Source organism: Solea senegalensis, linkage group LG17 (assembly GCF_019176455.1).
Source record: "Solea senegalensis isolate Sse05_10M linkage group LG17, IFAPA_SoseM_1, whole genome shotgun sequence".
Taxonomy (NCBI): Eukaryota; Metazoa; Chordata; class Actinopteri; order Pleuronectiformes; family Soleidae; genus Solea; species Solea senegalensis.
In genome coordinates this window covers 5341147-5368661 of record NC_058037.1, presented here as the reverse complement: position 1 = coordinate 5368661, position 27515 = coordinate 5341147, and the positions used below count along the sequence as shown (strand labels likewise).

The 27515-nt window shown below is 43.1% G+C and overlaps 1 protein-coding gene across 12 annotated transcripts in view; it reads left to right on the top strand.

The window, feature by feature from the left end:
* The window catches only part of LOC122784154 (neurexin-3b), a 279349-nt gene that overhangs the window by 233870 nt on the left and 17964 nt on the right, over nucleotides 1-27515 (top strand). For 10 of the 12 annotated variants that reach the window (XR_006362148.1, XR_006362147.1, XM_044049273.1 and 7 more), the window contains 2 exons: nucleotides 8476-8565; nucleotides 10284-10594. Coding sequence is in view for 10 of the 12 variants with exons in the window: in XM_044049273.1 (XP_043905208.1) it covers nucleotides 8476-8565; nucleotides 10284-10594 (401 nt within the window). In the remaining 2 variants the exon portion in view is untranslated. The remainder of the gene's footprint in view (nucleotides 1-8475; nucleotides 8566-10283; nucleotides 10595-27515) is intronic. The other 2 variants (XM_044049277.1, XM_044049275.1) reach the window with 1 other exon arrangement.

Genomic DNA, 27515 nt, shown 5'->3' with positions numbered 1-27515 from the left:
ACAGAAAGAGCAGTAGGAAATAAGTCCGCTGGTGCTGTTACCCTGATGTTCATGAGCTCTTCTCTGGTGAAAGAGCTCCGGGTATAATCGCAAAAAACGGAGTTAAAACACAAAACAAGACAAAACAACGCGCACCAACACACCGAGGCAACCATCCGCGGCGCCATCGTAACGTAAACAGAAATTGTGCTCCCACAAGAGAAGCTCACACAAGAGAAGCACACCAAACTCAAACCCACTGTCTCGCAGGAGGTAACTGTGTAACATCTGGCCAGCTCATTTCAGGGAAGGGATTGAAAGGCACCAAGAGGCATTCGGTCAGTGGGCAAGAAAGAGGAGGATAGAGGCAGGAACCAAGGGTGGCCTGTTGGCCAGATAAAGCTGCTGCCTGCCTGTATCTCTCATCCCCAGGTCAGCAGGAGCAGCACAGCAGCAGAATACAAATGGGGTCATCAAACAGTAACCCGCTCCATTTGGAGACTCAGGCACTCTCTTTGTTTGGAGCAGAGATGTGCTGCTCAGTGAGCCTGGTGAGAGGGTGAGAAAAGGAGTGAGCGAGAAAGAAGAGAGGGTAAGGGGAAAAAATTCTGCTTCTTCTTAACAGTCCATTAAATTGAGTTGGCTCTTCTGGTCTTTGCTATATCCACACCTCCTTGTTAGCAGCGTAGGAGCGGCCACCCTTTCTTCTCTATCCTTTTTTTTTTTTTCTCTTGTTTCGTTATTACTCACTCTTTAATTTCACTTAGTTTAGCACGGCAGATGCACAGGGAACCAACACGGGCACAAAGTGGCTGTTGAGGCAAGGAGAAGTTGGGATGACAAAAGATAATATGAGACTTCATTGATCTCCGAGGTGCAATTGTGCCATTGCAGCAGGACATAATTGGACGGAAACAGATGTACAACAAGTAGACAGTGTTGAAAAATAACTAGTGTTACAATACCAGATGTGGAGTTTACGTGTCCGGGCATGCAGCTGTGCGTCACAGGCTAAAATAAAACTGAAAAAAACAACAAATAGAAGCTGATCTCTTCCTCTTCTCAGCCCTATGTCTCAGCAGCCCTGCAGCTTCTAGCTGCATGTCTTCATCAAGGACGTGGGGGGGGGGCTCCTCTCCTGGCATGACCTTGGTTTGGTACAGTGCCAGTGCAGGTGATGCTAATCTCTTCTGTCTCTGGTTTTCTTTTGCCGTCGGCTGTCTTTCGCCGTGCTCTGAACAGATAAAGTCCGACAGGTTTCATAACGGCAACTCAACCACGGTAATGCCGGGGAAATACCGAGACACTCCACATAACGTGGCACTCACATGTGCACGCGAGTGACAGCTTCACGTGTGTGCTAACACTCCGCCGTCACGCGGCTGTACAAGACCGCGCCGCTGCACATAGTTTTGTCTGCGTACTTAAGAACTGGGCCCTGTATTTCACAGGGGGTTTTTAGTATTCGTGTGTAATGGCCTGTGATTTTCGCCTGCGATTACCGTTCGCATCAGCATTGAATAGTTGTTTTCTATAATCCGATACAAGTCTCCATTTAGAAATCATTACTAAATGGCCATTCAGTTTGTGTCTCCGTTTAAGTAATGCACAATTTTCTGGCTTTGAATTCCTTCAAACTTATCCCACTGAGATTGCTACCCTTTCAGTCTGTCTGCCATTGTCTTGGAAAGCAGTTGGGGTCAGGGGATCGAATGCGTGGTAATTTCTTTTTCTCTTCTGCACAGGTAATTTGCAGGACACTCAGTGATAGTAATTCGACAATGATTTTTTTTTTTCTCCCCTCCCTTGTAAAGGCATTGTCATCTCATGAGTAATTACATGTCAGGGTGCAGAGTCATTGACTGCTTTCTCACACTCCCAATGCTTAACTTGAAAGCAGCAGCTGCCACAAGGCACTCAGGTCGTTCAATAAACAGTTACCGGATCTGGTCATGCCCTCTCTCTCTGTGGAAGGGAACAGGTGACGACAAAGGTGTTGTGCGGTTTGTTTGTCAGTCGAAGTTGCTTGCAAAACAGTCGGATGAGTGTAAATTGGTGTTTGCAAGGATGGTCCACCAAAGGGAAGAGGTAAGAGCTGAGGGTCTGCTTTTAATGGCAGCAGGAGGTCTGCTTCTCATTACTGAGCAAAAGACAACTATTTCCAACTATAATTGATTTTTTTGATAATTAATTCCAAACTGAAATTATCACGCCAGACATAAATGCGCCCTTAATAAATTGTTGACAAATGTCAGTAATACGGTCACTCAAAATTTGATGAGCGGGAGACTCGTGACAACGATGAAGGACATTATAAACAAACCCCCAGGTCGGGAAGAAGTCAATGTTACAGTTTTTTATTGATACTGTCAGTCATACAAGGCAACAAGTTTTGCATCCGTAGAAGCTACTGTCACTGTCATTAAGACACTGCAGTAACAAAATGTCAATAAAGACACAACACTTATCTGTTGCCGCTATTCAACTCGACTCTTAATCGGTCTAAACCATTTTAAAGATGTCCTTGCTAAATGTTGGTGAACAGGATTTGAACTGATCTACAGTTCAGCATTGTGTGGTTTGATTCTTGTGTCGGACGTCGCACTCAGGGCTCTTCCAGTGACGACGCTTTCTGACCAATCAGTGGCCGGCTGTCCATCAATGTCAATCTCACATTTTATTATAGTCTGGAAATTCACCAGAGCAGGTACCAATAAAAGCACCAGGTACTTTCCCTAATGGAGTCGTAATCTTTCCACAAAAGCCTATTCTGGTGCATTTAATGCCAAATAAAGTTCTATTTCACCTCTAACATTTAACAAAACAATTGTACAATCTACTGTACCATACTTAGGTTTATGTGCACACGTCGTTTCCTCCTGGTGCTCTTTTGTTAATATACTTTTTAGTGAATAGATTCCAAAATAATAGACATATGAGACAAAAGGAAGAGAAATTAAACCAGACGTAACAAAAAGACTGCCAGGGAGCTGATATTTAAGGCGTCATTAAAATGTTGTCGCCTACCGCAGAATGTTAGACACAAAGGCAAGTGACAAGAACAAGCAGGTCATTTTGAAAAACACCAAGCCACTAAGTGTTTTACCTTCACAAATATTTAATGCGCCGAGTCCCAGTTTTCTGTTGAATAGTATTGTCTCTGTTAAGAATAAGCAGATAATGTAGTTGAGTTTGTAGAACAACTTCTACACTACTTGAGTCAAAATCCCTTAGAGCAGCCTAAGAGGGGATTAGAGTTTTTAAGAACCTTTTCACTTTATAATGCTGCATAAAAAGGCATTTAAGAAGATCCATCATTTCTACCTTTGCAAAGAATATATATACATTTGTCTGTTTTTTCATTGATGTCGTCGTTACAGTGTAAAACAGGTTTCCATATAATTTAAAGACATTTCAATAAATAACATTTTAAAGTTTCACACATCCTTCGTTACACAGAAGAATGTTCTGTTTTAGGATCGTTGGAATAAATTCCCTTGTAGCCCAAAAGACCTATCCACTCCTTTTTAGAGCAATATTTAACCATCCACAATTCTTCCGAGAGATATTTCACAAAAGAGGTCTATAAAATGAAAATTGTGCATTTTAATGCTGGAAATTCTGAGCAATAACGCTCCAGATTACTTTTGTGCCTCGCAGTCCCATTCTTCCGTACAACAATATACCCTCACTGATCCCACACAGGCTCCTGCAGCTTACACGTGTTTGTGTGTGGGTGTGGAGTGTGTGTGTGTGTGTGTGTTCCCTGCTTTGTCTCTAATTATTCTCTCCCTCTAACATTGCCCTCTCTGATTTCCATTCTCCTCTTGTCCCCAAATTCCTTTTTCATCTGCGTTTATCATCCGTTTCCAGTCTGTGTTCATCAGGACTGTGCATCTCTCCTTTCTGTCCTGTGTACTTTTGTGACAACCCACATCACTGCAGGGGCTTGTCTTTGTTTAGCGAGAGGGTTTCAGTTTCCTTATATAACATCCCAATCCCCGCACTCTTTGATTTTGGATTACATGATCTCATCGCCTTGGTTTTGAATCGTCGAATCAAAGAATTACGAAAAGTGAGCTTGGCAGAACTTGTGCATCACACGTTGCCCGGCGCTGGCTGAGGTTCAGGCGTTGTCTCAGTTGAATGACCATTGGTCTAAGTGCGCCGCGTGGGCCGCGGGGGAAAATGCATTTGTGTGTGTCTGTGCATTTCATTTTCTCCTTGGTGGATACAAGGGGGAACGGCCTTGTGCTCATTTTCTGACTCAAACATGCAAAGGCACTGACAGGCCATGCCCTGATGCACACAACGCTGCAACTCCCACAACTTGAAACAGGCGCACTGTTATCTGCCAATCTTTGCCTCGAAATACAGACAAAGGTTTTCTTGGGAACAAGTTAAATCCCCGTGCATCCCCAGGGCCAAAACACGATTAGCCACAGATAAAAGCTTTGTCCCTCTCCAAACTCAGACTAAGCTGAGAGTGGATGGTAATTCGTTCATTCTAAACCATACGTTTCACCTGATAAATCATGAATTTACTCCCTGGCTTTTGTCTATCGTCTGAGAGAGAGAGCGAGAATGGAGGACTGAGCCATGGCAGGCAGCAGAAACAGGGGGACACGTCGAAGAAATGCAGCCACCCAGAGAATACAGAAGCATTTAATGGATGAGATGACAGGAATAAGTTGACAAAAGGCAGCAAGAGCTGACATATAGACAGCGAGGTGGGCAGAGCAGAAGTGAACGGGAATGAAGAGTCTAGAATTGCACTTGAAGCTGAAGAAGCCAAGGAGACCAAGCGGAGTTGATTGCGCTGGAGGGAGACGAGAGAAAAAGAGAATAGCAGGGAGCAGAAGAAGGAGCGCAGGGTAGATGCTCCAGAGTAGGAGAACAGAGAGAAATATAAAAGATGGAAGAATAGCCAGAAAAGGAGAGAGAGGAGAGACAGGGGATGAAAGTAAAGTATAGATTGGAAAGGAGGTGGGTGGTGCAGGATATTCATAACCAGGGGCTGCAGCAGCTAGCTGCTGGAGTTGAGCCATGGAATGACAGTTTTTGGACATGGCTGTGGTGTGTCAAATGTACTTATTATCCACAAATGGAGAAAATGCCAGGAGTGTGTCACGGCAGCCGTTTTCACAGTTCTGATGCACTCTTAGCCCCGGCCCTGTGATGGAGCCCCAGTGAGATTAGTCTGGCAAGCAAACAGAATAAAACAAAGAGCCAACCAACCAACCAGCAGATGACTGTCGCCGTGCCAGTGCGTTGATTGAATAACTGCCATCAAAGGGGGAAACATTTACACAATGTTTTGGTTTGTGGGAGAGAAAAGGTGCAGCACGCATGCATTTGGGATAGAAATAGACACACATACAAGCAAAGTATGAAAACACTGTAGGAAGGGGAGACACGTTGCAATGTACATCAGAACATAGTCTGAGACTTTATGTTGTTGAGACAACTGTATTAGCCAGTCTCTTGCATCCAAACTACGTCAGTGAGTTTATTGGATATGTGATTTTTCACACTGACGTAGAAGCAGTGAGTAAACCTTTCATTAAATGGCCACTTGAACAATCTTTTTATGAACCTGTCTCTTTATCAGTGCTTTAAAATAAACACAATGTTAAGAGCATCAGGAGTGGCAATAGGTGAGCTTTGTAGAGTATATTCAATGGGGTCAATTATCATCACTTAACAACAAAATTAATAAATATTAATAAATACATACAGTACATACGTACATATATATGCATATACTGTATATCATACAGCAGTAAAATACAAACCACATTAATTAGGATTAACCATGAGCTACATGTCACAAGAGACCAGTAGCTGCCAAAGCCTTAAAATGTATTAATATCGATTGTTTTAAAAAATGTGCAACTGGCATTCAGATGAATCCATCTTTGTGACAGCCAGTGTTAATTCTGGCTGTAGATTAAATTCAAACACAAGAGGTGATGATGCTCAGTGGAGAGCACTTGGAGAGTGCAACACCAGGTCAGTGTTCTCTGCTCAGCAAGCGTACGAGGAGAAACCAACCCAGGCAACCGTGTGTCACAATGTTACTATATAAAGCGCTGTGGAATTACATAATGCGCGTGAAACACGGACATCATGACACACCGAAGCCCCTACATCGATATGACGTGCAACATATTGAGGTTCTCCGTGAAAAGCCATGTCTTATGTACATATAGACTGTGAATTGTCCAGAATAAATCTAATTGCTATTAAATTACACTTTATATTACAGAACAGTATGAATGTTTTGGTTCTAAGTTTTTAACAAGGATGTAGAATGATGGTAATACCATCTTGTTTATAATGTAACTTGGTAATAACAGTTTCCAAAGTAATATCCAGGTAATAGACTGGACATGAATATGTGTCATCAAACCTACTACTACTAGTAAATGGTAATGCTTTAAAAAAAAACAAAAAAAAACAAACACAATGATGTCTGAGTGACTTCTTAATAAACACTATCGCTTTCAATGGCAAGGTCATCCATTCTTAAGTCACCTTTAGAAATTGAATATCAAATTGACAAACTGGAGAGATTTTTCTCATTAGTTGGACAATTAGCTTGTGGTGTATTCATTACAGCGATGCTGTCACCTCATTAATCACCCAGAACCATGTTAGAGCTTTACTCGAGATCACAGCATTAGCAATGCACAGCAGACTTACACCTCCTCTTCTAATATTTGGTAAGCGTAAGACAGACGGTGTGGGGTTTACAGCGACGTGTGCTCTCCCTCCCTCCCATGTCCTTAACCCACTCGACCAAACTCCAACCCTTTTCATCCGTCCTCTGGTTTCACAACCGCCGTGCCTCCCTCTCGTCTCGAGCCGCGTGTGTTTGGCTTCCACCTGAAACCAGCTTGAGATCAAAGGAATGAGGAGGAAGCCCTGCCTCTGGCTGATTAACCTGCTGGCACGCTGCAGACACAGTCCTTCAGCTCCTTTCAGCTCCCGTGCAGCCGCCGCCGCCGCACTCCCCTCTCAGCAGGCTGTAAACTGAGCACGTGGCTGTTTTCCGTCTGAATTCAGAAAGGTGTGACAGGGACGACGGAAAGATGGAGCTGAGAGAGGCAGAAGAGATCGTGTCACACTTGTGATTTATCTAATTACTTTGGAGCATGTGTAGCCTAATGAATGGGTTTGATACAATTGTGGCACATTGACTTTTTATGTACAGTTTTAATCAGCAGGTGGAATCAATGCAGTTCCAGCCCAGCAACTAACTGTGCAATTATACCAGAAATGAATACAATGCTTCTGGGTATTAGGGGACGAGTGTGATATCAAAGCTCTGTGTGTGCGTGTGTGATGTGCTCTGTAGATCAATCACCACAGAGAAGTGTATCAGCCAAAGTGGACACATTTTCCAGGAGGCTCTTTCTCACAATTATGAAGCCTTGCCCTTTCACTTCGGCGATACATTTTTGCCAAACGGTTCCTTTATTCTTCCAAGTGCCCCCCCCCCCACCTGGGCACCGAGTGACTTCATGGTGTCATTCATAATCCCACGCGGGCTTCACACGCATTTGTCGAACCTCGACGTGTTTGACAACAGAGCTGTTCATCTCACCTCTCAGTGTCAAACACACCAACAGTGGCTTGCCGGGGGGGAATGTTCCTGTGATTGTCGTCCTGGCACGTTCGACGCAGGAAATGCTATCAAGCCAAAAATAATATGCACACGACTGCTCCATTATATTTAATGCATCCTACGGTACATACCTGCCGCGTGTCCGCCATGGTCTCAGAAGAGAGGATATGTGGCAGCTTGGGCGAATCTTCTCCTCACCCAAAAGGCCTCCCACCATGTCAGTAATGATCTCATTTGTATGCATTGTCTTGAAATCTGTGCCACTATGGGACTTCCCTCCCTATAGTCCCGCAGCACCACAAATTACCATCTCTTCTCCCAACGTTGCCACCCTTTTTCTGTAAGCCTGCTGCACAGCTCCCTTCCTCCAAATGAGCTACTAAACCAAAGTGTTCGTCGGCCCTTGAAATATAAAAGCAGGTGGTGTCCAGTGGGAAGAATTAGTCCACATAAATTAACTCCAATGTGCTTCAGAGGAAGGCACTTAATACTTGTCTGCCTTTTTAACCACTTGATTGCCCTCATTTTGTCTTAACAATGAAATATGGTCCATGCATTTCCTGTGTTTTTGCCTAATGTTGCAGGTTGTTTTGTTGTTTCCTTGACTGCTTTGGATCTGTGCTGTGCTAAAACCCATAGATATTCTGTTACATAATTGGTGTGGACTGTGCTTTATAAATGTTAAATTTTTAAAGAGTTAAACTAAAGATTCTTGAATAAAAGGAAAAAAAAAAAATCATCATAAAATTTCTATAAATAGTTCTAAACAGAGATAAAACTCATCATAAACCACTGTATAAAATGTGTGATGTCTGTTGCCGTTGCCAACTGTTTCAAGCTGTTTGTTAAATTTTCAAACTTTAAAGGCAACAGCGACATTGAGCGCTATCAAATGGCAAATAAGAAAATCCCGTTCAAATATACCCGGCCAGTAGAAGATTGGCTTCAGGAGAAAGGTAAATCTTTATCCAACTTCTAGAATGTTTTTCCTTTGAGTTTCTGTCATTTCATCGGCTTGTTCCCTTCCAGCCTCTGAGAATGAATAACCATCCTTTAAACCATTTTTTTAAAAAAAAACAGTAAAATAGTAAACTTTTTGTACTTTTTTTTAGTTTTTATTGCTTTTCCCTTTTTGTCATCGTCATCATTTTATAATTTGGTTGACTCATCGTGTCCAGTTAAAGGGACTGAGACTAGACTTTATAAACACAAGATTTTTAAACATTATTCGTTGCCAACCTTTTCAGCAAAATGGACGAGGAGAAGGCATTATTTATGCCGCAACAGTAGGCCATTCGTTTTTGAGAGGAGAATTAGCTCCCTCGGCTGAAATCCTCTGCAATGTTTGAGCACAAACTAATCAGTGTGCATATCCGCCTGAAAACTTTCCAAACAGCAGGTATATTTTCCCTGCTGTAATTTATCTGCTTGTATTATATACATCACACAATATAAAATCCTCACTTGTTTGCTGATGGAGAGCTAATTGGAGCCTTTTTGACAGCAAAGCGTCACAGTGAGCCCTGCCAGGCTACACTGTGCCCTGATGGTGCGCGTTTGTGTTTCCATCAGTGAAATTATCGAGTCAGCACCTCGTTTATGTCGAAAACATCTGCAGGGATTGAGAAAGTCTTACTCCCCTGTCTCTTTTTCTCTCTCTCTCTTTGTTTTGGCGCGCATTAAATTTCCCGATTCAACATAATATCATTATAAACTGTATTTAAAGTTCATTGCACATAAACATCTTAACCTGATTATAAAGTCCCTTTAACGACCCGCTAAAAACAGACAGGTCTGAAAAATCCCATTAATGCTGGCATGCATGAATCCACACATGCTATATCATTTTTGGCTTCTGTGATATGAACGTCCTGTCCCTGTCATTCCATGCCCAGTGTGTTGCGTATAATAACTGTGCACTCGCTGCCAGTGTAACAAGCTTGCAGTGCTGTGCGTCTGCAAATTATACAATGAGATTTTTAATTATGATCCCTGTATTGTGAAAGTTTGGTGTATTTTCATTCCATAATTAATGCATGAGCAGCGTGTCCTGGCAATGATATGTACGCCTCTCCTAATGAAATTCACCACGACAGGTTGTGAGTGTATATTGCTCATACTTTATCATAATATGCTAAAGCCTGTATACATATTTATTAATCGTTTTACCGCATGAGTCCACTGCTTTGTCCAGAGAATATTAGGCGTCTCTCCAGCTCATTTTTCAAACCGTTTTTTTTTTGTGTTTTTTTTGTCTTTTTACACCTGCATGTGCTTGCCGAACGGAGATAATGTTGCTCTAGCTACAGAGTGTGTGTTGTTTTCATCATTAGCAGTCTTTCTCAGTGGTGCTTTTTCTTGTGTATCATAAGAAAAAGCGTTCCTACTGTATACAGCGGTGCATATACCTGCAGGTTTCCTCAAAGGATCAGAAAAGTGTGGTTGATTAGAAGAGACGGCTATTATTTTTCCAGAGTAAAGGCATGTTGCGTCACCGTTCTCACACACTAATTGAAATAAGCAGTGAATCAATATATATATGTTTAATCTTTCATTACTGCATCTTTGTTTTCACAACGTGTAGTCCCTCTTGCAAAGGTTGTGCTTTATAGATCATCTTCATCGCGCCTTCTTTACCGTACATGGTCAAACTCTTTTCTCCCTCCTGCACCAGGCCGGCAACTGACAATCTTCAACACCCAGGCCACTATCTCCATCGGCGGAAACGACCGGAAGCGGCCCTACCAGGGTCAGCTTTCCGGCCTCTACTACAACGGCCTCAAAGTGCTCAACATGGCCGCCGAGGGCCACGTCAACATCAAGGTGAACGGCAGCGTGCGCCTGGTCGGGGACGTGCCGGCCAGTCGGGGTGGGGCGCGCACCACCACCTCGGTGCCGCCGGAGATGTCCACCACCTTCATCGAGACCACCACGACCCTGTCCACCACGACCACGAGGAAACAACGCTCACCACCTACTATTCAGGTACGGCAGCAGCTGGTGGGATCGTCGCGAATGTTCGCGCACGCGTGTGAGAGCGGTGAATCGAGCGCTTGGTGCGATTCAAAGTCAAGAGTTCACAGTTCAAATGTTGTGTAGTGAGTGCAGCAAGTTCAGGGATGTCACCAGGAGACTTGATTAGCATCGTGTGAGCCCATTCGGCAATGATTGAACGCAAAAAACAGTAATTTATGCTTAAAAGACGGACTTCCGCTTCAAGTTTAGATCCACCTCCCAGCCCCTGAACTAACTAGCCCTAACTAAATATGGCATTATGTTGTTTGCTACCTATTTAATGCCCAGACATAATTGTGGCACCAGTCGTGTCATCTTATTCTCTGCAGGAGAGTACATGATTGTGTCCTGGCCACAACGTCAACCAGAAAAGGATCTTACCGCTGTTGTTTACCACCAGTGTGCTGTGTGCTGTGTTCTGTGGGCTTTGACCTCATCTGAGATTTGAATACTTTGGAAAGTGACGTTCTGAGCTGAGTGGAACTTGATGTTTTGTACACGCTCTGTTGTCTAGATAATCAGGTTCAGAATGAGACAAAGTGAAATGTCAAAATGAAACAGAAGTCCTCCACCAGTCCTTTATGTGGTTTTGTGATTGAGTGTGGGTGGGTTGTGGCCGTGCTGCGTTTTTCCCTGCTAAATCACTCAAGGTCAGGATACTGTATTTCTCAGTCTATTGAGGATTGAAGTGCTGCTGCTGCTCACTGAGGTGTACAAAGCCGGCCGTGCTGCTGCCCTCTTTCTCTTCATTTCTCTTTGTTTGTCCGTGTCTCTGTTTCTTTGTCTCCGTCCGTCTCTATCTGTCACTCACCCGTTCTGGCCTAACAGAGGCCTTTCTCCAATACGCCCTGAGTCCAAGCCAATGAATGTCACTGCGGTGCCAAGAAAGTAATCACGCCGAGCAGTCCTTTGACATCCAGAGGACAAATTGAACCATTCGCCGTTCATATTAAAGCAGTAACTCTCCCTCAGGGGTGAGACCAAGTTGAGGGTAGAGGGACCACTGGTATCAGCCTCTTCACCTCGACAACAGATCGCCTGGAGTGTAGTGATGATGGCCTGACATGTCGGCATTGACTCTTGTATGTCTCTGTCGTGTAAGTGCAGGTGTAGGAAGTCCACAGTCCCACATGTTAGAAAGCCGCTAAATAGCATGAACTGGACAAAACTTGAGAAGTGGTATCAAAGTGGGTCACGTGATATTCTAGCCTTACTCTGCAGTCAGGGAAGATTTCGCCTCACTTACACCTAACACTTACACCTCATGAAGCAGAGGCAGTGCATCGTGTATGACTGCTTTTGCAAAGTTGTTAAATGGTTCTGCTGCTGCAAACTGAACCCTTTTGTATAAACCTGATTCCCTTAGTGGCATGAGTGTGTTTCCTCATGGTATCACTTTGAAGAAAATCTGGTTCATGCGCTGAATGGTCCCTCAGACAATGTCAGTCATCGTCAGTCTGACCCATTCTCTATTGCAAAATAAAGGAAAGTGACTGGTAGGCCTTTCACACTGGCAAGCCTCAGTACAGTTCCAGTTCAGGTTCTAGTTCAGTTCCGACAATTGGTGCTTTCGGCGATCTAGCACGCGTTCACACCAGTTAAATGCTGCTCTCGTAAAGGCTTGTGTTACCGCCTCGACTTCTCCGTTCATGAAAGGATTGTCGTCTGGCGGTGCCATCACCTGACCTACCTGACCTTCTATCTTCAAGAAGCTCTTGAAGACCTCGCTCTTCCAAGAACTTCTGTCCTAGCAGTTACCTTACACCCTCTGCTGCACTTGGATCCACCTCTGCACTCTCACCCTCTGTCAGTTCCTATCTAGTGGATTTCTTAGTGTAGCTTATTCCTCTTTTGTAAGTCGCTTAATGCTCAAATGTATATGCACTGTGAGCTAAAGTGAACACAGGGGACGCCTGTGAGGAGACCACTGCTCTTTGTTTTCTTTGCCATTTTCACCAGCACGTTGTCCTTCCTACTTCCTCTTGTCTACAGCTTCCGTTGACGTGACCACTGGTGATGCAAGGGTTCACAAGAAAATGTATTTCTGTTGTTTCCAGCATGTACCAAACCAAACCAAATTTAATTTTAGTTCGAATGTGCACCATTTGGTTTCGGAGCTGAGACCATGTCAGTGTGTGAAAGGACTGTGAGGGTTAAACTGTTCATGTCACCGGGCTGTCGCCAACCTTAGTGTAAGATTTATAGCTTTTCAATACAGTGGAGTCCATTGGTTTAAATTGTACAACTTGCCCTCTGGTGATGAGATAAAAAGTACACAGTTCCTAGCTCTCTACTACTTTTCTACATTCAGGTGTCCCCAGCACCGGATTTTAAAGAAGTATCGTATACTTAGACATAGTATCGGTATCTTTAAGCTGTCCTAGTGACAGCATATTGATGAAATCCTAACAATATATTCCAGAGTCTTCAGATGTGAGGTTTGAAGGTCTGGAGCGAAAAGTAAAGCAGTTTATATCCACTAAGTCTAAGAGATCAGTAATCTGTGCTGATGTTGACAGAGCGGAGATACATTACACCGCTGTCTCAACACCATCAGCAAGGTCATATTAGATAAGGAAAAATACGGCATCTCTGGGAAAATGGCATTTAGTGTCATCGGCTATTAATATCAAAAGAAGTCAATATAGTTCTGTGTGCTATGAAAGAGCTTTTATATGAAGCGCTCTCCTGTTCCAAGGTGAAATGATGAAGCGATACCTCTTTTGTCAATACTCAGGATGCAGCTTGTAGTTTCAAGATGATGCACTTTCCGAACTTCTCTAAAAAAAAAAAAATGTTGTTTTCCGGCGTCACTTTAACTTTCAACTTTTCACTTTACTTTTGTGTTCCTTCTGAGAGCGTTTCCCTTGTTCTTTCAGTCTCCCACAAGCAACCGTGGCGGTGTCTGCCTTGATTCACACCGCTGTGTCACAGAATTTCATTTGCCAAGGCCTTTAATTTAACAGTTCCCCGGTTGGTTGTCAAGTATTGTGGTGTAAGAGGTAAAGAGAGGACCTGTACCAGTTTGGCAGATTTCTCCACCCCTCAGGGTAGGGGAGACAAGGAAGCTGAGCTATCATTAGTGATGTATTGCAGCACTGAAAGAGAGCTATAGGCATCTGACACGGGTTTGAGCTCGTGTGCAGCTGTGCAAGGAGAGTTGTTTGTGTGTGAGCAAGTATGGGCCAGAATCTATGTGTGTGTGTGTGTGTTTGTTGGTATCTTCCCGCACATATATTTTCGCTCGGCTTGTACAACACAGTTTCTTTTTCGGAGGCGAGAAGTGGTGAATCCTTCAACCTCTCAGCAGCCGCAGCACACGAGACAGGAGTGGGAAGTGGAAAGAACCAATCTCACGCTTAATTAATGGCCGCTCCGCAGGGACGAGCCGACATGACAGACGCGTTCTGTTTTCATTTTTCCTCTCCCTCTCGCTCGCATTCACTGTGTTACTTAGCCACTCTGTGGGTCAAGTGGTCAACTAAAAAATAACACCGGCGAGAAAGGAGTTTCAACGTCTTCATCATTTCACCAATTACTTAAGTTATAGCTATACTTTAAATTATTATTTTTATATGCTGATTTTATACAGAAAAACTAGTGAAATATGTTTCATTTAAACACAAATTGTCTGTTTAAAATGTTGCAAACTCCTTTTATTGATTTCCAGTTAAAATGCTTGCAGAACTGAGACAAGTTTTGGTTACACAAGGAAGAGCTTCTGTATACTGAGCCATAAATTATACAATATGATGATGACAGGTTAACTAGGTGTAAATGTTGTGGCCCAGGTGCATTTGAATACTGATAATGATCGTAAATAAAATACATAAACCTAAGGTTTGAAGTTTTTCGGACACTTTATATTCCTCACCTTAAAAGCTCAGCCATAATCAGTCAATATTGGATACCTATATATGTAAAGGTTTCAGTCAGAGACGCTTCATCAGCCACACACAATGTTTTGTAATGTGCTTTTCCATTAAATGAAGTGTGCTGCGGTCTGAGAGCCATGCCCGTGATTTTCAAACCCGCCGTGACAGCAGCTGTAATGAGTTGCCTCGTCATAGCGTTTCCTCATGGAAAATTATAAACGCTCTCAGTTCATATGTCAAGAAGCTGCCTCCTTGGGAAGGTCACGCCCACCGCCTCAGCCGCAGTCCTCGCAGTCAAAACCTCCGCCGCGCCTTTTAAGGTTTCCAAACCGAGTCATCGTTCATCCACTTAGCGGCGAGGACATTTGTTTGATTTGATCCAGAGGAGGGTGACTAATGCAGACCATGTTGGCTTTAGTCTCCCTCATACTCTGAATATAGTCATGATGATACCCACGCGGAAAGCAGAAATGCTAATATAATGGCAGGTTGTTATTTGCGGCACTGTTGCATATGAGATTTACACACCGGCTTTATCACAGAGACGTAAAACGGTAAACAAATGTCACGCTCTTCAAAAACACTTCACTTTTCTCTCTTCCACCATCATAAACTCTGTGTTAATTAGTTCTTTACTGACTTGGCAAAACAAGTGAATAAGGGCTGGAAAAAGAAGTAATGCAGCGAATAATACACAGTATATAAACAAGCATAGTGGAATAAATATGACGCTGTTATAAAACTCTTTATGTTAAGAGGCATTTAAGTCTCAGGGGGGACTCTGACTTCTTCTTTCAAGCAACACATTCTCGCTCTGAAATAATAAACATTTGACATTAGCTCTGCTGGCTGCTTGAGCTGCGGTGTTCTTAAGTGGTTTGCATTGAAATTTAAATGGCTAAATAATTATTTTTGAAGTTATGCAACGCTTGAATAAAATTCTAGTAAAAGCCTGCAACATAAAAACACAGCAAGGAGGGTGAGAGAAGACGTCCTTTTAAAGTTGGACTCTTTATACATTAAGGTCTGCTCTAATGTCATGTGGTTTTGGACCACTTTAAAATGATTTTGCCATCATTTGGGTTTTAAGAAGTCTGAAAAGAATCTTAATGTTGGTGTCAGGGATGTTGATGAAGAAGCAGTGTGGAATCCCATTTTTTGTCCACTGTGAGTTTGACAATATGATTTATCATGGCACACTCCGTTATTTGGCAACTACAACGGGGGAAAACTCGATTCTGGATTTGAAATACTAATAGATTCTAACAAATTCGAAATACTAAAAGTCAGGAAATCAGCTAATGACTCCGCTGTTTAGACGCTCCCTGGATTGGCCAAGCAGGGAATGTAATACATGAAACTCCTGTACAAGAGGCAGCCCAAGCAAGACGGTGTAAAACATTTCAAACTTTTTGAAACGTGGAGGCGGCAAAGCTTTGCAGTTTGAGGCAGCATTGGCGTAGCAAGAAATGCGTGTGGGAGAAGCCTAATTTAAATGGACCACCTTGGCGTGAGAGTGTGACTCTGTCAGCTGATTGCATTTGGGGCAAATGACTACTGTGTCCCGCATGAACAAACGCAAGGCTTAATTTTTCATAGATATTAGCACTCTATATGCCCAATTTCAGTCATCAGTCATTTCCTGCATGATTCTGCCAGCAGGCAGACATAAAAACATCTCTTTTCTGGAGATAATAACCCATGAAAAGTACTTTGTACTTTCAGCCTTGGAGATTTTGCAGCTGTAGTCCTCTGCACCACGCTACAAGTTTGAGTGCACTTTGCTCTTTAGACGTGTGGATAAGCAGTCTAAATGTTTGGTGATTGAAAGGGCTGTTTTACATTTACTCGCACTGGTCGCCTGGACTGTTTTGAAGCTGCTGATGAGTATTTACAACACAGACATCATTGAGACATGGGGAAAAATAAGCAGTTATAGAGTGGCTGTCTGGCCCTTCAGCTCTGCATTATTACGAATGAACCAAAGAGCAGATTTTCTGCTCGCTGGTTTGATGTGTCATTTCGGGAATGCTCATTTATGCAAGCCTCTCATGGGAGATCTGCGTCTCTCGTTCTCAATTAACGTGCGCTGCTGGCCTGAGATGTTTGGGAACAATTAGGACGCGAGCCTGCAATCTAGAGTACCGTGGGGGAAAACAGCTGGGGGAGAAACACTGAAAGTGATTTGCATGGCTGCCGTGTTGAAGAAATTGCTTGCGTCCATCATCGTCAACCGGCCCAGTGCTCAGGAGACAGGGAAATGTGAGGTAAATTGTTTGTAGTTTAATTGGGGTCTTTTTCTGCAGACAAGAAGTAAATAATGCCATATCAATGCGCTCCAATACACCTCTCAATACATGAAGTGGCAGAGATTCTTCTATTTCCAGGTCATTTTTCCACAGTGACTGTAACGGATCATATCATAAGTGGAGAGTTACAGGAAAGTTTAGCGAGTCACAGCAACATCAACAACAATCCCCTCACACTGATGCTCGACGAGGTTTGCACACTAACTAACGCTCGCCTCCCTTTTATTATCGCAGTTTTTCTCGCCTCGCCTCGTCTAGTCTTCTGCTGCCTCTCTTAAGTACGTCGGGGATGTTGCTTAACGCCTGGGGATATATGATAATCACTGATGCATTCTCTCTTCAAGAGGTAGTGAGGAAGGTGCTGTGCAGCACGCTGCGTGACTCTACGTGGAAGTTGGTTAGATGATGTTTGATGAGCGTGTTCATCTGTTCATATATGTGAGTGCACCGGTGTGTGTGTGTGTGTGTGTGAGTGCGTGCACTCCACTCCTAAATCTGCTTAAATTAGTTCATCTCTATGATCACCCTCCCTCACAGCGAGAGCCCAGTCCTGCCAAGTAATTGTGTAAAGGTCGAAGTAGAAGTAGTCTCGTATTCCATGGGATATTTTCTTGATTCATCCCTTACCTTTGCCTCTTTCTTCATCACTATCCCCCACCATCCTCTCTCTGTCTTTTCTGCTTTTCTGGCTGCCCTGCTCGGCACCCTATCTCCCAGTGAATTGTGGGAGATGAATGCTGGACGTTCGCTACTTGCTCAGTAGGACCAATTAGCAGACGGCCGACTGCGTGGCTCATTAGGAGGACACACACGCACATCCACGAGCAGAATTTGTGCTCGGATCTCTTCATCTCGGCCAAGTGCATTTGCATACGCACGCACAAGCCGCTTAAAGCTGCAGCAGGCAGGATCACTGAAAGAATTGTTATTAGTTTCAACCTGCGGGTTATTTAAATACTCACAATCCCAACTCTCTGTTTTGAGCTCCTCTCATCAGATTTTCATATGCGACAGATGGCCCACGGCGAACTCTCCGTTTCTGATACTTTCTGCAAATATTGACACACGTTTTATTGCATTTACTGGTCTGGTTTCTGTGCAGTGTAGGAAGGTGTCCATGAAGGACCTACATGCATGAGTAGGCGCTTTAAACTGCCCTGTGACAGAATACATTGGCTCCTAGAGGGACAGAGAGACAGGAAGTGTCATCACCTCTCAGATAATTTTGTTTACATCATGCTGAAAGGTTATTATCACATTATTGACCATACTAACAGCAAATAAACCCTGCCCACTGTACTATATTTGCATACGCACGCACAAATCCACTCCCACTGTCAGAGCAGCACAGCAGCAGTGTATCAAGATTTTCAGTGTGTTCAGCCATCGACTTCGCCCCCGACCATCATGACAAACTCATTCCCAGCACTGACGTGCATTATCTGTCTTCTCTGTCGCCCGGGTGTGTATATGCTACATTGCAACTCCCCTTTATGAATTTTTCATGTCACTTGTTGTGCAAGCGAATATGCACATAAAGCTACTTCCATTAGGCTTCTCTGTGTGAATGTGTTTGTTGATGTTCGCAATTTAATGTCTGTAGATCATGTATTTTGTTTTATATATATGTGTGTGTGTGTGTGTGTGTGTGTGTGTGTGTGTGTGTGCGCTCAGGGGCAGTTTGTCTCTCAGTGTGTGAGAAGCAGCAGCTAGCTACAGGGGTTTCGAACCACAGGGGTTTTTGTAATGGATGTCCCCCCCCATGCCTCACAACACAGCTTATATAGATCCTCCAGAAATGTTTGTATGTGTATGTGTTAACCTGCTGTCTTGTCAGCCGCCGCTGTCACGGCGGGGCACTTGCACACAAAGGGGCAAGCAAACATTTACCCACACATACACACACACACACACAGAGCCCTGGCTGCTTCTGAGCTGATCGGCAGGACATCAGTATCTGCTCTGGGTGGTCCACAGGCTCGCCTCGCACTGTGCCTGCCGCCAAAGGCGGTTGACTGGTTATAACTTCATACACAACTAAAACCTCAACCACACAACTGATGGAAAAAAAAGTGACACTACCAGCCACAAAACACTCAGTACGTTTCCATGTGCAGTTAAGCCAAGCTGCGGTCGTACGTAGGCTACTTAACCGTCCTCGTCCCAGTATTCAAGCAGTAGTGGGAAATGGATTTTTTGAATGAGGAGTGTCAAACTCCACTGGGCCAGGTGGAAACATGCTCCCCTTTCAGCTTGTTAGTAATAAGCAGTTTCTGGTTGACCTATTCTGTCACAGACCAAAACAAATTTAGCCGGTGGCTAGCTATTTAGCATGTGATTCCAAGTCTTTACCAACCATGAACTTTGAAATATTCAATTTTTTGAGCTGGCAGAGCATGAACTTGAAAACTCATTTTCAGTCCAAAAATGCACCGGTTAGGATTTTGCCATGTTTTGCTTGCTTTTTCTTTTTCTTCTGTGTACTAACTTCTTCTATTTCCATGTCAAAGCTCAGGGACGGGAAGTGTGGAACACGCACAGAGTGTGTTCAGGCCAGTTTGAGTTCAGTTGTAATTCCACTCATACATCTCTTTTCTACCACTTTATCGGTCGTGGGGGGCGGTTGTGCCGATCCTAGCTGAGAAAGGGGCGAAAGGGCCACATAGAGACACACTCATACCTACAGTCAATTTAGAGTGTCTAGTTTGCCAAATCCCTCAAATCTGCATGTTTATGCTTTCTGACAAACCATCCCATGTTCACACTAGTTTACGAGGAACCAAAGTGGGAGGACACGACCCTGTGTTACTCAGGAGGAAGTTTTTTTAAGTTTGAAGGCGCCGGTCAGCTCAAAATTAGGTTCAGGAACCGGCACGGACCCCTGTCAGTGTAAAAGGGCTATGTGGGAGGAACACATGGGGGAGAACATGCAAACTCCATGCAGAAAGGCCCTTGTTCTGACTGAGTCACAAATCCAGGTCTTCTTGCTACAAAGGCAATAGTGGTAACCATTACACCAACCATCTGGCCCACTTTGAGAAGTTATACTTAGTCAAATTTCAGCTGGACTCACAGGTTTACAGGTATTTTAAACGTCCACCTCCAGTCAGACTAACATAAATGTTCAGTTCTTTTCAAACATCATGCTGAATGTAACCTGTGTCAACCAAACTATTGAAAATAATTGACTTATCACCTCTAGAGAATTGAATGTCTTCTAATTCCATAGCTATTTTTTTTCAAATTAAACCGAACAAGTGTGGATTTAAAAACCTCCCAAGTGTTATTTGGCGGCCTCACATATCAAACACATATTCTTCTACAGATGACATCTGTCCCTGAGCACACTCCAGTCGACTTACATGGATTATCAAAGTGGAACACTCGCTATTTAATCCTTTGCCAAGCCATTTTAAAAAAGTTGTGAGGTTGCTGTGAGATCCCACACTCTTGATGGTGTTTAATTAACTTTGTTTCCAGCACAATGGTTCTGGGAACAAAACTATTACTGAAGTTCAACTTCTTCCAGCATGTTATTCTTTTTTGTGTGTAACACTTAAACTTGCTTGATATCAGACATAGGAATTTGCGGCATTTTCCTGTCACTTTTATCGTTTCATTTTGCCTCACTGCGAGTTTGTTTCCTCGTGTTTGTTTGGTTTCTTTATCTTGTTATGCCGTACATGACTATTCAAACATTTTGGGAAATGCTCCCATTAAGGTTGCATGAGCAGATCAATATTAATATCCGCGTTTTGTAGCCGTGTTTGACACAGATTAGCGTAGGTTGACACAAAGTTGAAGAGCAGTGGGGAACAGCTAGTGTAGCGCTGTCATATTTTTATGTATTTTACTTTGAAATAGAAAATGGGGCAATGTGGTTTAAACAAGCTAGCAAAATCTATTTAATATTCGCATTAAAAAGCTTCTTTTTTTTCTTTACCCTTGAATAAATCCTCACTCAGATGTCCTAACAAGACGCAGTATATTCGATATTTCTTTAGGAAACAGGAACATATCCCCAACCTATTCACTCATTTGTTGATGATCCCTAATGCTTCCTCATCTTTGTTCCAAGCTCCACTAAGCATGTGACAGATACACCTATCAGCCACATTATTAAAAGCGCTAAGTGGTTTTTACATTTGTGGCAGATCTGTTTATTTGAGACTTACTCAAGCGAGCTATTACTTTTAACTAACTTGCAAAATCTGTTTAATTTTACGTTACCGATGTTTCAGATTGAACAAATTAGTCGCAGACCTGATCAGTGGCATCTTCTGCTGTGAACACCGCACAGACACGACGTGACTGACACTGATATTTCATCTGACTGTCATTTTTTTTTTTTTTTAAATCACATTTCCACACCGTTTTGAAGTATTAGCGCACCATCGCATCAAGAGAAGCTCGCTGAGCTGTGCACTATGATATTATAATAAACGTTTGAGGCCATGCTCACAGAGTTTGTGACTTATTCCACATTGGGGGCCATGAATCTCTGCACACTGCTGTTCTGTGAATATATTTGCTGCCAGCCTGTGATATGCACTTTGAGTGTGTGAATTTATGTCTTCGTGTGGGAGACAAAGAGAGAGAGAGCGACAGAGAGACTACGCGTCTTTGCAAAGGCATTCAAGGATCTATATATGCATTACTGTATCTGTGTGTACAGAATACACCATGTGTCTTCCTGAGTCAATGGAATTTAATTAAATATGTATCACACAGACACAGCCTGTGATGTTCCACAGCAATAATGTCTTCTGTTTCAGTGCTTGGCTGAGCTGTTAGCGAGGCCCAGTAATGTCTCTCCTTTGTGTCCACAGAGTGTTGCAAACTACAATGCAACCTGTTGCTCTTAAAAGAAATTATTTGTACGGAGTCGCTGTGTGTGTGTGTGTGTGTGTGTAGGGATCCCGACATGTCTAAGCATGTGCCGGTACAGTGGGAGGGCTCAGACGAACTGTGTGTCTTAAAATTATTTCTCTGTTGCCTGGTGATTACGTTTCAACTTTCATCTTCCGAAAAGAAACTAAATTGAATGCTTAATTTGGTTTGCGCTCATTACAAACTGAACCCAAATGGGACCTGCTGCTAATTTGGGAGACGTGAAGCTGCCAGAATCAGCCATTGCATAACGCCTACATTGATTTGGTATTACAGTCTTGAAGACATAATCGTCTTTGACTGTGTGAAATACAGCATCGCTGAAGTGGATTGAAAAGGGAGCTCAACACGTAAGTCCACAAGGAGAAAGTGCAAGGTCCAATTTCAGCTACTTGTTTTCAGACTTCACACATTCTCAACAGAAAGCCAATAGCTCCACCGAAAATATCATCTTACATATTGATTGTATTGTTGCAATTAGTGAGGTCAACTGAGGTCTATTTATAAGAGCTATTGTCCTAAACAAACACAAATACTCCTAGATTTTAGTTAATCAGCCTTTTCTCACCGTGTGGGAAAATCCATTATTAAAAAAAAAAAGAAAATACCATTAGTTTTTAGATTTATTAGGTTTTTGTTTTTTTAATTAATGTGTGTGTTGATTAGGAAGGCAACGAAACGGGCAATTTATTATGAAAAGCCTGGATTAAGTGAGTTTGCTCGAATTAATTGTTTTACAATGTGACCGGATTCATCCCAGCCGCGTTAAAATATGCATAGTCACGACTGTAACGCGGTTCCCGACGAGTATGTCAAGTGCAGATCGCATCAATTTACAATGAAGACTGCTTCATGTTCACCGTGGAGCAGAGAATATTAAACACACTGGTTGAAATGAATAATGAAAGAACAAAGTTAAAACCAACCGAAATCCTGTAATACGTAAAAGTCTAACGCAGTGCAGATGTTTCGCTGTTTACTCCACTGTTAAATGAGCTTGACACGGAGCTTTCGTTTGATCACTTCATAATGGACGAAAGCCCAGAAGGAATGTCCTAAAATCCAGAAAATTATTTGGTGACAAGTTTTGATTGTATGATAAAAAAAATTATAATAATAATAATAAAAAAAAAATACACTAGTTTTAGCCTTTTTGTGATAGTGGAGAGAATCAAAAAAAAAGTCAATTTCTCATACAAAAGAAGATGTCAAATTAGTTTTTAACAAATTTGAAAGTTTGGCGACCAAAATTATATTAAAATCGGGAAATGAATCAGAGAGAGTGCTCGTAAGTAAGATGATCGACAATGCTGTGTTAAATTTGCTAAAGTCCTGTACTATTACTTTTTTACTTTTTATGCACAGGAACAATGAAAAACACGAAATGTGAGAAACCAACACAAAGTTAAAAATGATAATAAATTGCAAATCGTGCAACGAGGAAATTCTAATTGTTAAAAGTGGTAAAAGGATGGAAAATGATGGAAGTACCTGTAGTCTTATTCTAACACTGACTCAGACACTGAGCCTGAAAGTGATCCTGACAGAGACTAAACAAACCTCTTCCATGACACAAAATATTGTGAAAATAAGCGTCGTTTTACCTACGTTTTACCTACGTTTTATAACCGTACATCATGACACGCCCCCCCCTCCTGCAGGTCACGCTACCTTATTTTCATTTAGAGGGCACATCTCAGCCACCGTCTTGTTATCCAAAGTAAAATGGATTCCTCACCATTCCTGTCCTGTCCTCACCTCCCCACCCTCCTCCTCCTCCTCCGCTTCTCCCTCCCTGGCGCTTTCATCTTCTCCCCGCGTCTGCTTTTTGGTCACAGCTCTCAGCACAGATCTCCACCACATCCACATGAATTCATCACTTCCTCTTGGAAGGAAGAACCACAAACGGTAACACAAACCATAACTCGGAGCTGTAATCGCTGCTCCAATTTCACCTGAGGACGTCATGGTCTTGCATGGGGAGAAGAAATTTCCCCTCCATCTTCCCACCGCTCACCTCACATGTCCCTCTCGTCGCGTCTCACCATGCGGCCGACCCGTGCGTCCTCCCTCTTCCCGCCGCTTATTCAGCGAGTGCTTGTGTACACATACATGTACTGTATGAGTGTGTGTGTGTGTGTGTTTGTCACAGAGCTTCCCTGATGACCTTGTACACTGCGGCAGGGGGGTGATTAAAGATCAGGGCCAAAGACCATTTCCTTTTCCATGGGAAGATGAATGACCCTGTTTGAAAGTGGCTGCCTATTGCCTCGGGGCAATTAGAGTTTGCTGTGAGCCAGCAACACTCGGTGCTCTGCAAAGGCAGGTCCTTGAGAAAAAGAGAAATACTGGCACATAACCCATTCTGCTGAAACCAACACACCAGAGTGATGGTGAACAAATGAAATGTATTTTCCTTTTTTTTTTTGCTTCTTTCCAGCTGTTTCCCTTGCTCTCCTCACAACCCCCACCCTCCCACCCCCCAATTCCTCCATAAACCTGGGAAGACGAAGGAATTGTGCTGACTGCAGCACGCCGCTAAGAAAGGCCCACCGAGGGTGCTCATTTGAAATATCAATATTTGATCTTGGAAATCATTTAGCGTGTGGCTTAGGCCCGACAAGTTGATTCTGCTGCTCATTTTGTTGTAATTTATCCACTATATTGAAGGTGAAGGTTAACAGCATGGCTTCCAGTCTTTTTTTTTTTACTGCTTGCATTCACTTTCAGCTGTGTCATTAGTGTTGAGGATTAAACCTCATGATGAAATGTTTTTACTGGACTCACCTCTGCGCCCCCACTCATATACAGTATTTCTAATGCGGCATCTTATCTTTCACAGAGTGGGGAGCATGAGCAAAAGGAGTTGTGGCAGCCTATTGATAGGGATACGGCCCAGCGCCATTGATTCCCCTTGTAATACAAGCCTCTCCCTTGTCGGACTGTCAAAGCCCAGATCAGACATGATAACACGCGCATCAGACAGCCGTCAATAGAAAGGCGAAGCTTCCGCCATTGGAGATGACTATCTTATTTTGGTACAAGGGCTGGTGGAGAGAGAGTGGGGAATTGGAACGAGTTAGATAGAGGAGATGGCAGTGGGAGTCGGGCTGACCCTTCATTTCTTGCACCATTTCTCAAGCTGAAAAATTGTCTGCTGAATGTAACATGTGAGAAATATTTCTGGTGACCAAGGAACACCTCGGGGGTGAAGTTGCTGTGAATTGTATTTCTTTGATTTGCCCCTTCCCTCCACGTCGTCACTTTGATCTCTGGACATGCAACGACGTTGGATACCTGTAGCAACCGACTGCAAGGATAAGGCGTTTGAGGAAAATTGATTTGTGTGGGGTTTATTTCCATCAGTTCGACAAAGAAAAAGACCGTCGGCCACAGTGGCATTGTAAATGTGGATCTATAACGTGTCTCTTCTCTTATTCTCAAAAGGCTTCGCGTCTCCGTGTTTCCTTCACCCTCAGGGCACAAAAACACATGAAGGTCATTTGTTATGATAAGACCATATTGCATCCAGGACCAACCTCCCATGCCCTCCACCATGATATAACTCAGTGTACTGTACTTAAACATGTGATCCCCCCCATCGCCTCTCGAAGACACAGCACCGCTCACGCTCATATTTCATGTCGTGTCTGTAACCCGCGGGGCCACGGCGGAGTTTTAGCCTTTACACCGCGTTCACTGACCCAGGGGAAAACTCGCCAGTGGTTTGAGTACATTATGTCTTTCTTTTCCCCTGCCAAGCGCCAAGCTGTTGCTTTGATGTGACCGATGGAATCGCCGTCACATGCTCAGCACCACCGTATTCAAATGCGGACAGAGCTGTCGATGCAGCAGCTGCTCATGTTCTCGCCCATGTCGTCGAGTAGTTTTTTTTCCATGAGCCAAAACGCTCACTCTCCAGTTTGCCCGACCCTTGGCACACAATTCAATTACGGTCCACTTTAAAGAAATATTATAAGGAATTGCTCATTAGTGGGAGCAATTCCTGAAAGATTCTCACGGATCAGTTCGCAGTGTGTAACACCGTCTTTAAATGTCACAGATTTCTGTGCAAAAACAGGTTAATAATGAAGATTTCTTTAGAGTTCCCCCCGCGTTTATTATTGGGTACAGGTGTAAAGAGAAGGTGTGAATACGCCGTGACCTGTGCAGGCTCAGCCGTCGCTGTTGTGTGAGGAAATATGGCGCGAGTGCACACAGATTAGAAACCAAATGTCTCGTGTGAAACAGGTGGACTCAAGTGTAATGGAGAATGCGGCTCACTTGTGTTGAATAGTGGATTTTCTATTTGGCTGTATAGTGTAGTGGAGGAAATCTGTCAGACAGTGGCTGCATTTATCTGCCTGATGTAGCAGAGTGTGGCAGCCTGTAGTGCTACTGCTGCTGCCATTACTGATAAACTAATAAACAGTCAGTGTTTCCTTCCTGGGCTGCAGTGGAGGGAGGATGACACAAGGAATTTCATACTAAAAAGTGTAACTTTGTGAGACACTCACTTGATTTGTCGCACACAGGCTGCTGGAGCCTCATATGAACTCCGACTCAAGGAGAGTACAGTAGATTTGACAAGACAGGATTGCCTCCCTTATCTTTTAAATTGGGATCACATTTAGAAGGGATCTCCTCGGGCTGTGGACTGGAGGAATAATAATTGTGACCAAAAACTTCACGTGGGCATTAGAGTGTTGTTGTTGTTGTAACGCGGACATGAACGTGGGCATCCTTTATAAGTAGAAACTACGGTGAGTATGAATGATTTTTAAACTACACCACATGTGTGATGTTGTGACAACAGCCATTTCAAAAACCTAATGCTACAACTGTACTTCGCTCCCATAAAGAAGAAATAAACAGCTTTATTTACATTTTTACAGTCCGTGCTTATAGTAAATAAGCATTTAGTTAGTTTTTATTAATCCCCTTAGGGAAAGTATTCCTCTGCATTTTGACCCATCCTAGAATTAGGAGCAGTGGGCTGCCACACTGAGTTGCTCAGGGGTACCCCAGCCCTTTTTGGCCGGGTGGGGATTTGAACCGGCGACCCTCCGGTTACAAGTCAAGTTCCCTTTCCCCTTGGCCACAGGCTGCCCAATGTATGTGATATTTGGAGTGGGTGCATTGTAACTGCCTGTATTGGACCAATACTGTCACTAAATATTGGATCGACTCGTCCCTTTTAGAAACTTTAAATTCCTAAAATTCTCTCATGACAAAGAATCAGGGAAAAAAATGAACTCAATAATCCTCAGTTGTCCTTGTTTTGATATTTCAATTCATTCAACAGACGTCAAGAGAGACTATACCTGGAAGTCTGACAAAGAACCTTGAAGCTTTTGAGTTTTTATCCCGTCAGAGAAGAGAATATTACTGTCGATGTCAACATTGGTTATGTCTGGATATTTGAGAGTCTCAAGGTCCATCTTGTCCCGATGCACCTACTAACTGTAACCATAGAACATTTCAAAACCTTGCTTTATATTATACTTTATAAACAATATTAAAATGATTAAAAATGAATTACTGGTTTTAAATATGTATCTGCTTTTGCACACTTAGTGTGTAACTTTGGAATATAAATGAATGTTTGTTAGATTCAAATAATGAGTTCAGACAATGCTGATTCAGCCTCTCAGCGCCACATGACGCATGCGTTTTCCTGAATATAGCAGTGTCGTGTCTGTGGTGACACAGAGTGGCGGTGTTTTTGGTGACAGCAGTTACAGACTGGAACTTTATAGTCCGCCGTCACACTTACCGGCGAGGCGTTCATCTTGCACTGCTTCATTAGTCTACCAA